This window comes from Camponotus vicinus, unplaced genomic scaffold (genome assembly GCF_025532165.1).
Source record: "Camponotus vicinus isolate PSW18456_S1 unplaced genomic scaffold, iyCamVici1.0 SCAF_14, whole genome shotgun sequence".
In the NCBI taxonomy this organism is placed as follows: domain Eukaryota; kingdom Metazoa; phylum Arthropoda; class Insecta; order Hymenoptera; family Formicidae; genus Camponotus; species Camponotus vicinus.
The window spans coordinates 47,786-59,677 of record NW_028141950.1 but is presented as its reverse complement, the minus strand read 5'-3'; the positions used below and the strand labels follow the sequence as shown (position 1 = coordinate 59,677).

Here is an 11,892-nt window from a genome sequence, read left to right as displayed (position 1 = left end):
TTAACATCCATCTTTACATATAATCCAACAGCTTTTTAGAGCTTTAGGGTATACATACAGTAATTTATAGAGTTCACTTGGTAAATTTTGTCAATATATTACAAAAATAATGATAAAATATAATCATATAATGACAAACATCGATAAGCCCGCTCTCATTTAATTTTTACTCCTTTACCACAAATAAATGGTTTTTATAATAATAAAGCTCGTTCAAACTATCTTTTATATCAATGGCAGCTCTGTGGCAATATCGTTTTTTCGGAACTGCTTTATCTATGTCCGGTTGCCACCTCCTAAAACAAAAAAAATTGACTTATTGCATACATGTGCAAGTCCTTATCTTACGAAATAAAAATGTAAGTTAACACATGTAAAATAACCAACAATTACAGTAATAATTAAATAACCAATCGCTGCCTGTACCTAGCCAACTCTTTGATTGTACTGACATCGATAACTCTATAATGTAAATAATTATCGATCAATGGCATATATTTCCTGAGGAATATACGATCCATGTAAATCGAATTTCCAGCCAACGGACACATTCCTCTTGGCACATGGCTCCGCAAATGTTGTAGCATTTTTTGTTGAGCTTCTTCCAATGTAACCTTACTTGAGCGACAATCATTGATTAAGCCAGTCTAAAATAGATTTTAACAACACATTTTAATAAATAATTAATTAATCGTTATACTATGAGAAATACGTTACCATTCGAAAAAGATAAAATTGCCTTTTTGTGTTGTACTTTGCACCAGTTGGACATGTTTTCTAAAACTTGATCCGTTTGATGTATAATAATGTTCAAGCAATCGCTAACAGGCTTTAGCTGTTCATCAGTTATTAAACATGCCAGTTCTAAGATGTGACATTGTTCTACTTCTAAACCTGTCATCTGGAAAATTCGAATCATTTCAATTTTTATTTTAATTATTATAATTTGTAACAATTTTGTACCTCCATGTCAAGCCAGACAATGTGTTTTTCATTTTTATCATCACTTCCCATTGCTGTTGGAGTTGTACGACCTATGACAAATTAAAAAAAAAATACCCTTCTTCAGCATTTTTTATAAATTTCAGTAAATCAAAAATGGTATTAAATAAAGAAGATAGTTGTACAAATTACTATATATATATATATATAACGTTTATATACATATATATAGCACAACGAGCAGGAAAAGTAAAAAAAAATATGATTCAATGTTTTTTACTAGATATTTATATATAATGGTCACACAATTACCATTATTTAAATAACGCCGAGTACCGTGATACATATATTTTGAAAAATGTCTAACAACACGCGTAATGGTCATATCTTCTTATTTAATCACAGTATATGGTATAGTATAGGTATACAATACAATTTTCTAATTTTTGTCAAGCTGATACGCACGTGCAAAGAGCGAATCAGGCCGGATCTACAATAGGTAATTTAAGCCTTAAGCCTTAAGAGATTGACCAATCACAGTCAAGTATGAAGAGAATACTCGGCTGTGATTGGTCAATTTCTTAAATCTTACGCCTTAAGTCTCCTTAAAATCTCATTGTAGACGACGCATAATCAACGATTAAGTTTGGTCGAAGCGGCCCAAAGGAGACTAAGGGTGGGGTCCCATGGAGCGTATTACGATACGCGCGTATCGGGCGTATTGAAAATCTGACCAATCGCAGATGTAACTTTCCCGTATCACAAACAGCGGAACGTCTGCGATTGGTCAGATTTTCAATACGCCCGATACGCGCGTATCGTAATACGCTCCATGGGACCCCACCCTTAAGTCTTACGCCTTAAAATCTCATTGTAGACGCCGCTTTACTTTAACAGAAAACCAATCAGAACTCGCGTTGGTAATGAGCAGTGTGTAAGTGGTATGTACATTAGAAAGGCAAAAAGTAGAAATTGTGATTACCAGCGCGAGTTCTGATTGGTTTCTGCTTTTCTATCCAAGTGTGGATGCGCCCTTACATTAGATTGAGATTGACCAATCAGAGCAAAGCACGGTCTGCCGGCCGGCTACTCTAATTGGTCAATTCCAACCGCAACCTATAATTGTTCTGCTACTCGCTGCTCATGAAATTTTACCCTAATGCAGGATTCACACTGCGTCCGATATCCGGCGTACGACATCCGACATCCAATAAGAAAATTTGATTTCTAGAGTGTCTAGCAGTCTCTAAAAATCTCATTCTCTTATTGGATATCGGGTGTCGTACGTCGGACTTCGGAGGCAGTGTGAATCCTGCGTAATGGGAGATTCACACTGCGTCCGATATTACGATGTACGACGTCCGATATCCAATATGACAGAGCTACGATAAAATACCTCTAGCTAGAATTCCTAGGAAACAAACTCTGTTATTGGATATCGGACGTCGTACATCGTACATCGGACGCAGCGTGAATCCCTCATAAGGCCGAAATTACATTTGTCGTACGACAAATTTTTTAAGCACATTGATTGGCTGCGGAATAATAATTTCTTGAATCTTTAGAAACTTTCTATCCCGCAGCCAATCAATGTGCTTAAAAAATTTATCGTACGATAAATGTAATATTAGCCTAATACGAATTAAACTAGCTCAGTAATAATGACTGCGTTCAGCAGAAAAAGCTGCTTTACAACTGTTGTAAAATTCGTGAGCCTGATTGGTGTATGCTCTTAATTTTGGCTGAATCTAAGAGTACACCAATCAGATTCACGAATTTTACAACAGTTGCAAAGCAGCTTTTCCTGCTGAACGCAGCCAATGTTCCATCTATATATTTTATGTGCTGTGATACTTTTTAGGGCCTCCGCACAAGAAACACCTTGTGCGGAGGCCCTTATACGTCAAGTTTTAAGGCTTTCGCACATGAAATTCCATAAGCACGTAAGACATAAGCGTAAGGAAATCGACCAATCACGGTCGAGTTTTGACCCCTTGGAGGGGCTAATACTTGACCGTGATTGGTCGATTTCCTTAAGCGTCGTCTACAATGGCCGTAGCATAAGGTTGTAAGGCCGTAGTCGTAAGAAATTGACCAATCCCAGTTGAAGTTCAGGAGAATAATCAACTGTGATTGGTCAATTTCTTACGACTACGGCCTTACAACCTTATGCTACGGCCATTGTAGACGACGCTTTACGTTTACGTCTTACGTGCTTATGGAATTTCATGTGTGATGGCCCTTAAGGCCATGGCACACAAAAAACGTAAGCAGTGAAACGTAGTCAGTAAGCAAATTGACCAATCATGATTGAGCAGTAAGGGCCCTGGCACACAAAAATACGTAAGCAGTAAAACGTAGTCAGTAAGGAAATCGACCAATCGGAATTCTTACGTTTTCTTACGTTTTAATATGGCTGCCTTACTGCTCAATCATGATTGGTCAATTTGCTTACTGACTACGTTTCACTGCTTACGTTTTTTTATGTGCCATGGCTTTAAGGCAGCCATATTAAGGCCGTGTTCCGAAATTACTGCCAGTACTGCAAATTCTATAGTGCACGTTACGTATATTATATATTTTCAGTGCTGGCAGTAAACTGGCAGCAATTTCGGAACACGGCCTAAAGGGCAGTCTACAATGGCAGTAGCAGTAGGTCGTAGCAGTCGTAAGCGAAATGAACCAAATCCATTTCCTACGGATTTCGTGCGTTCTACGGCGGTCGCGCATACGCAGTCACGGAAGAATTCTGCGTTCTTAATTCTGATTGCGCGTCCGCCGTAGAACATACATTATAGCCGTAGGAAATGGATTTGGTTCATTTCGCTTAAGCGTCGTCTACAATGAGATTTTAAGGAGACTTAAGGCGTAAGACTTAAGAAATTGACCAATCACAGTCAAGTATTAAGAGAATACTCGACTGTGATTGGTCAATTTCTTAAATCTTACGCCTTAAGTCTCCTTAAAATCTCATTGTAGACGACGCTTTACGACTGCTACGACCTACTGCTACTGCCATTGTAGACTGCCCTTTAAACGTAAGAAAACGTAAGAATTCCGATTGGTCGATTTCCTTACTGATTACGTTTTACTGTTTACGTATTTTTGTGTGCCAGGGCCCTTAGCATCGTGAGAATATAAGGATTTTAAGAATAGAAAATTTGAATGATTTAAAAAAAGAATTTGTGTATGTAACAGTAGTATTTATGCGCATCCTATTTTTAAGTATCGTATGCTGTAGACTGCCTTCCGATATTCACTGCCAGTACTAAAATTCTATAGTTTACGTCACATGCACTATAGATTTTCAGTCTGGCAGTAAACATCGGAACGCAGCTATAGTATATTGTTTACATTTAATAATAATTTAAACTTTGGTCACATGTGCGAGAAATAAATTGGATAAGACCCGGTTGCACCAACGTTATTTTAGCTTTAAGCGGGGCTTAAATATATGTCTATCTTTATCTTTCTTTCTAAATAAATAAAGACAGACATATATTTAAGTTTCGCTTAAAGCTAAAATAATGTTGATGCAACCGGGCCCAACTCAACTAAAGAAACGAGCAAGAGAAAGAAAGAAAGAAAGAGAGAGATGAGATACTTGCAATACACACATCCGCAACGTTAAAGAATTATTAGAATTTAATTTTCCTATATATTATAATTTTATATAATTTATATAATTATATAATCTTATAATAATTTTCTTACATGTATATATATATATATATATACATATATATATATATATATATTTTTTTTTTTCAGAATTATAGATAATTTGTAGAAATCTACAATTGTATGCACCTGTACATTGAAGAGCAATCATTATGAACGAAACTTTGGAAGCACAGAACAAGGACTCTGTCATAAGCGAGCAAGAACGCGATTTAGCACAAAATGCATTGTCAGAATTTCACAAAGGCTCCTATGTTTTATGCTCATCATACTTGAATAAGTTGGAAAGTCTCCGCCCTATGGATCTTAAAGTTATGCATAACAAAGTTGTTGTGGAGTATTATAAAAGTGACTTGAAAAAAACTGAGTTGATGCGTAAAAGTTTAATTGCCATATGTGGCCAAATGTCGGCAGATTCCAGTGAAACTATAGATGATGTTGAAAAGTGTGTTATGAGATATAACCAAGCTGTCTTATTGTATCACACTAAGCAATATAATGCTGCGCTTCAAATCATGACCAAGCTATTTGCTTTCATCGAGCCAATGGGTACGTATAATGATCTTTTTGAATAGAAATTGAATTTGTGTTGTATAGTTGCTGGTAACTGAGCATGTGTTATTTAACAGAGAAGGTAAGAAAAAAATGTTATTTTCTATGACATGTTTTTAGGGAAAATGATTGACAAATTGTTTGATTCGCACATATAAATAAAACAAGCATTACTTTGGAAAATTTGTTTTACCGAGTATAGCTAGTTTGAACATTATTTATAGCTCATACGTAAACCTTTCTTTTCGATTATAGAAGAAACTTTAGCCAACAAAGTTTGCCTGTTACTCATTGAGCTATATATAATAATGGAACAACCGGATGCAGCTCTCTCAATATTAAATTATGTGGAAAGTCAATATATATCCATCGATGGTTCTAAAGTGACATCCGTTGACAAGGATGGAATAATAAAATCTAAAATAAAGGAGCAAAAAGAACAAAAGAGAGATACCAATGATGCAGTGACAGATGCATTTAAAATTAAACTCTTAAAATGTAAAGCAAGAATATATCTTTTGACTCATCAATTGAAACTTTGTAAAAAAGAGTGGAAGACAATTGTTTCACTGGGCACATTGGCGGTAACATTATTATTTTATTACAACAACATATAGAATGACACAATAATTATTGACAAATTTCTCGAAAAATTTTGTATCAGATTTTATTCAGATTTGATATTATATATACTATAATCCTGTATGATTGGACAATTTTCTACAATTTTCTACTTGGTATTGTATATTACAATTTCTATAAGTTTTAGAATTAAATGTTACAACTAAACTGCAAATTAAATTTTAATTATTGCAAATCATTATAATTATAATAAAAATAAAAAAAGATATATACACATATCTCTCCTGTACAACTTAAGGTACTAAAAAGAAAAAGAGAATTTCCATCTAGAATAAATAGCACATTTACTAGACTAAATAGAAAATATTTAATTATAACATAAAAGTTTCAAAAATTGATTTTGTCAGAGATGAAAGTGAGTTTTGATTGAGATAAGACGGGTGATTTGCTTATATCCGTAAATACCACAAGTAAATATATTTTTTTAATTCTTGTGTAAAATTGTATAATTATATGTATACAGATTTATGCGACATTTGTCATTTTGCCATGTAATATTCTCGATTACATTTATACAAATATATTCTGTACATTCATGTACATTTTTATTAAATTACTTTATTATTTTCAGAATACATCAACAATTTTTTTAAAGGCTAATTTGGAGTATTTACGAGGAAATTACAAGAAGGCAATGCGATTGCTGAATTCTGCAACAATAGAAAATTTAGATTTCAAGTAGGTTACAAAATGTTAATTAAATTATATATAAATATACATGAGAAAAAGTCTTAAGAATCTATAAACATTCTTAACATCATTAATTGTACAAAATGAAACGTTATAATTCTACACATTTTGGACATTTCCACTTTTTTTAATAATGCAAATGATATAATAATAATACAGTAGCAAAGAGAATATACAAAATTAAAATAGATTAGCAAAATGCATAATGAAATGACGATATATATGTATATACATGTATAAATGTATTTGAAAAAAAAAAAAGAAAAAGCAGGATTGCATTTTTCGGACCATTTCATAAATCTGTAGGAAAAATTAGAATACTTAGGGAGACATTATGCAACTTTTTGTGTGTATGTTGTGTATGTGAAAGTAATTTTTTATATTTAAGATATAGCAGAAGTATATGTATACATGTGTGTGTGTGTGTGTGTGTGTGTGGCGTGTGCGTGTGCGTGTGCGCGCGCGCGCGCGCGCGCGTGTGTGTGTGTATACAGGGTGTCCCATTTTAAATAATACGCTCAAATATCTCCGAAATGGTGCGTTAAATAAAAAAATGTTTTAAACAAAAGTTATATGGCTTGAAGGAGGCCATCAGATTTTGGCAATGATTTGACCTTGGAGAGTCATTTGAAGATTACGTGAAGATCACCGTCAATTTCTTAAATGGAACCCCCTATTTTTTATTACATATTGTTGTAGCTTATCTCGAGGGCTTTCCAAAACACTATAATAAAATATTTTTCCCTCAAGTACTTTTTGAGTTATAAGGCTTGAAATCATTTCTTAATTTTACATAAACCGTAAAATATCTTGTAAAATATTCATTTTTCGATTATCTTACCTTAATACTTTTATGTACAAAATAATGAGAGGAATCAATTGGTGTAAAGAAAACACATAGTCATTTTTAAGAAAAAATATATAATAGGTAATTGCAACTATGTTTTCTTTACACCAATTGATTCCTCTCATTATTTTGTACATAAAAGTATGAAGGTAAGATAATCGAAAAATGAATATTTTACAAGATATTTTACGGTTTATGTAAAATTAAGAAATGACTTCAAGCCTTATAACCCAAAAAGTACTTGAGGGAAAAATATTTTATTATAGTGTTTTGGAAAGCCCTCGAGATAAGCTACAACAATATGCAATAAAAAATAGGGAGTTCCATTTAAGGAATTGACGGTGACCTTTACGTGACCTTCAAATGACTCTTCAAGGTCAAATTATTGCCACCATCTGATGACCCTCTTCAAGCCATACAACTTTTGTTTGAAACATTTTTTTATTTAACGCACTGTTTCGGAGATATTTGAGCGTATTATTTAAAATGGGACACCCTGTATATATGTAAATATACAAGGTGATTCTGAACAAACGTTTGTCTTTAAAATATCAAATTCTTGAATGAATTCTAAGACGATTTTTCCTCTTGTAAAATTTTGCTCGGAGCTTAGTTTTTAAACTATAAAGGAAAATATTTAACTACTTACGGAACGAGTACAAGAGGTAGGCAGGGATGGCGCGATATAGGCGCGATTACGTGGAGCGCTCGCCGCGATCAGCTGATTGCTATACGCGATGACTGTAACAATCAGTGTGTGTGTGAGAATGTGTACGCACACACACACTGATTGTTACAGTCATCGCGTATAGCAATCAGCTGATCGCGGCGAGTGCCCCACGTAATCGCCTATATCGCGCCATCCCTGCCTACCTCTTGTACTCGTTCCGTAAGTAGTTAACTATTTTCCTTTATAGTTTAAAAACTAAGCTCCGGGCAAAATTTTGCAAGAGAAAAAATCGTTTTAGAATTCATTCAAGAATTTGATATTTTAAAGACAAACGTTTGTTCAGAATCACTCTGTATGTATATATATATTTAAATAAGTAGAGTTATTGTCCGAGTCTGTATTTTTCTAAAGCACATTGCATTAATATGTGAATTACAGATTATGTGGGGAATCTTCGGCCGTTTTATATTATAATAATATAGCATGCTTGTATCTTGCAATGGGCAAACCAAATTTAGCTTGTTTTTATCTTAAAAAAGCTCTACATGAAAACAAATTAGCAGTGGAGAGCGTGCAAGTCAAAGACACTGGTAATTTATATATTCACACTGCTATTATAAATATAAAAATCTTATTGTTCTGTTTGAGTGTACTTTGACTTATCTTTATTCTTAAAAATAAGCAGTACTCTATACTAAATAATGTGTGCTTCTAATATGTTAAGTATGTTTAAATATCACAATTTTCAGATCTATGTGTATACTCTACAATATAATTCAAAAAATGTAAAAAATTTAAATATATTTGATTGAAATCATCATTGAGAATGCATATTAGAATTAATTAAACATTAAATATGTCAAGTGTTTGTAGCAAACAAATTAGTTTAATCATTTTCTTGGCAATATTGCAAATTGTTTATAAAAATGTTATTAAAAAAAATTTATTTTACACAGATCCTTTGTTTTCTCAGCCGCTATACACACTTGGTGGCAATAAACATTACGAGCTAATGTACAGTTTGGGTGTATCATTGTTGCATGCTGGTCAAGCATCAAAAGCTTTCGATTGCTTTACAGAAGCAGCACAAAGATTACACAATAATCCCAAACTTTGGCTTAGAATGGCAGAATGTTGTATCTATAATCATAAATATGTAAGTATATATTTATAATATTTTTTTTGAGATTCTACTTTCAAACTCTCTCTCTCTCTCTTTAATTAATGTAATACTTGACAGCGTTGCTCACAGTTTTACTTTAAATACAATTATAATATGCAAACTTACATAAAATAAGACCATATGTGCTACATAGTGTAGTAATGTAATGCAAACCTATTGCCCATCTTTTAGTCAAATCAAGTGGATTTTAATATTCCGAAGCGACGTAAAGATTTGGTACAGAAAGTTGTAGGTTCTGGTATTCATAAGAAAATCATTTTGGCTGCATCTCTTTCAAAAGATGTTAATTATCATTCAGAAGGCCTATCCTATGCTATACCACAGCCAACATTAGAGTTTGGATCATTATGCCTGAAGAATGCATTATTTTTATTACCAAATAATAATGAGCCGAATGTGTCTCAAACAGCCATAATAAATGCACAGACAGTGACAAGTACACTACCATTAACGACTAGTCACAACTTGGGTATAAATTATAATTTATATACATTGATGTATGATTTGTATGTCTATCTTTTTCGCTCTTTCTCCACCCTCCTCTCTCTCTCTCTTTCTCTTTCTGTGTACGTTTATGTGTACAATAATCCATTTTATATAATTATTTCAGGTATGCAGCATGCAACATTAATATCCCAAGCAACAATTATTGAATCTTTTAATTTAAAAATTAGTGTATTAACTGCTTGTGCATATGTTTCTTTGTGTCTTGGAGATTATATACTGTCCCTTGAACATGCAAAGGCTCTACTAAGTTTTAATAAGCTGCCTGGAGCATATAAACTCTTAGGCAATTTATATGCTGCTGAAAGTCTGATCTTTATGGATAAAATTAGCGAAGCACTCGAGTACCTCAAGCTAGAAAATCTACAAGACTTGCATACATTTATATCAATGCCAGAGATTCAAGAAAAAGATAAAGAAAAAGTGGAAGAAGTTACGGCAAAGCCTACAAAAGGTGCATTTAGAAAATAACATTTTTCTCTTTTATACTTTTTTTTAAGAAAATTTTTTATTTTTTTTTCTTTCTTTCAAGTTTTGATAATCTTTCAAAAGATGCGTTGTTTCTTATATTTTTAAAATAAAAGATTATATATATATATATAAAATACATTTTTTCAACTTACATTCTCATATAATTATTTTTTTCTTAGTTATATTAGAGTACAATGAGATGCAATAATAAGTTTCTTATTACTTTAAATTGTAGCATGGTATCCTACTACAGTTTCTACAGGCATTGCTGTATTACGTTATAACTTGGCTGTAGCTTATGCCATACGAGGTGAATTAGATAAATCTGGAGAAATCTTAAAACAAGTTAGTATATATATTTATCTGGATTAACTCAATCCATTTAATATCAAAGGCCATATAATTATAAAGAAAAACCTGAAATAAATCATCATCGATTATTCTTTTTTTCCAAGGATTCCTTTGAGAGTGAACAATATGCTAAAGCTATTAATATTATTATTTAACATTAATATTAGAAATTAACATTATTATTAATTAGATAGTTTTCAATTAATATTAAAAGTATAAACTCATAAATTTTGACACGAAAAATGAATATTTAATTATAAATCTAATTCTAATAATAATATAATGAGTAATAGAAATAAACTAAAAATTACATATCAAGCATATTTGTTTATATTTCTATTAAGTTTTTATTTCAGGTATGGATGTCAAAAGAATCAGATTGTGATATACCTATACAAGTGATAATGTTGGCTTTATACATAGAATTACAATTGGGTAACATCTTTTTTTTCTAGAAAACATAGTATAAAGTCTCTATTTAAAGTTTCAAAGAGTAAAGGTTTTTTGCAAATTTGCATTATCCTGAAAATTATAAAATTCATCGAAATCAATCAGAAATTACAAATTATTCTTGTCTTAATAGTTTTCTTAATTTTATATATATATATATATATATATATATATATACATATATGTGAATAAAATTAAATATGTAAAAAATTTAATTTTTAATAGCAAATATTGCATTTTCCAAATATATTTATAATATTATCGGATATTATATATAATTATGAAATGTATATATTTTTTGTATAAATTTTAGGTCACGCTGACACTTCAAAATCAATCATAAAACAACATTGTCCACAATATCGTTAATAAACAAGGTATAACTCTGAGTTAAAACTATAAATATTTATGTTCAGTGCGCGCACGCATGTATATACAATTCATAACATTCTAATTAAGTTAGAACTTAATTTCTAAGGCAATTGTGGCAATATGTAAAGAACATGCATAGTAAAAATATTTTTCAAGCCAATGACACAAAAGGATCAATTAAAATGTTACAATAATAAGTGCTGTTATATATAATTTTCATAGAAATATCAAGATTCACAATCTGACGGGAAAATCTTGTAAGATATTCTTATATTAATAATACCTCAGTGTATAATCTATACAATATGGCCCCATATAAACATACATATTATGACTTTTAAAGGAAGATTGATAGAGATTTATTTTGAATAAAAAAAATTTTGTCTTTTTGTGTTTTTTATAATAAAATTTTCAGTAAATTTCTTTCTCTTGCCTCTCATATTCATGTTATCTCTCATTTTCCTTCTTTTCTCCTATTCACTGCTTCTTTTATTTTCTATGTCTCGTTTCCTCTTAATTTCGCTTTCTCTCTACGAA

The 11,892-nt window shown here is 31.8% G+C and overlaps 2 protein-coding genes across 4 annotated transcripts; one reads left to right on the top strand and one right to left on the bottom strand.

Moving 5' to 3' along the window:
* Positions 1-72: 72 nt before the first annotated feature.
* LOC145965011 (putative oligoribonuclease) lies at positions 73-1,390 on the bottom strand. 3 transcript variants are annotated; one of them, XM_083088250.1, is made up of 5 exons: positions 1,255-1,390; positions 964-1,034; positions 740-901; positions 394-647; positions 73-296 (listed from the first exon to the last, which is right to left on the bottom strand). In XM_083088250.1, exons 1-4 carry the CDS (start codon positions 1,325-1,327, stop codon positions 402-404), a joined length of 552 nt encoding a protein of 183 aa, XP_082944376.1. In that variant the 5' UTR covers positions 1,328-1,390; the 3' UTR covers positions 73-296; positions 394-401. The 3 variants fall into 3 exon arrangements, with proteins under 3 accessions (XP_082944376.1, XP_082944375.1, XP_082944377.1); XM_083088249.1 differs by having other exon boundaries at positions 427-647; XM_083088251.1 differs by having other exon boundaries at positions 129-315.
* Positions 1,391-4,385: 2,995 nt separating this feature from the next.
* Positions 4,386-11,515, top strand: Not10 (CCR4-NOT transcription complex subunit 10). The gene is made up of 11 exons (XM_083088240.1): positions 4,386-4,568; positions 4,714-5,172; positions 5,431-5,759; positions 6,389-6,495; positions 8,463-8,614; positions 8,981-9,180; positions 9,379-9,676; positions 9,818-10,165; positions 10,418-10,527; positions 10,890-10,968; positions 11,297-11,515. Exons 2-11 carry the CDS (start codon positions 4,776-4,778, stop codon positions 11,350-11,352), a joined length of 2,076 nt encoding a protein of 691 aa, XP_082944366.1. The 5' UTR covers positions 4,386-4,568; positions 4,714-4,775; the 3' UTR covers positions 11,353-11,515.
* Positions 11,516-11,892: the final 377 nt, after the last annotated feature.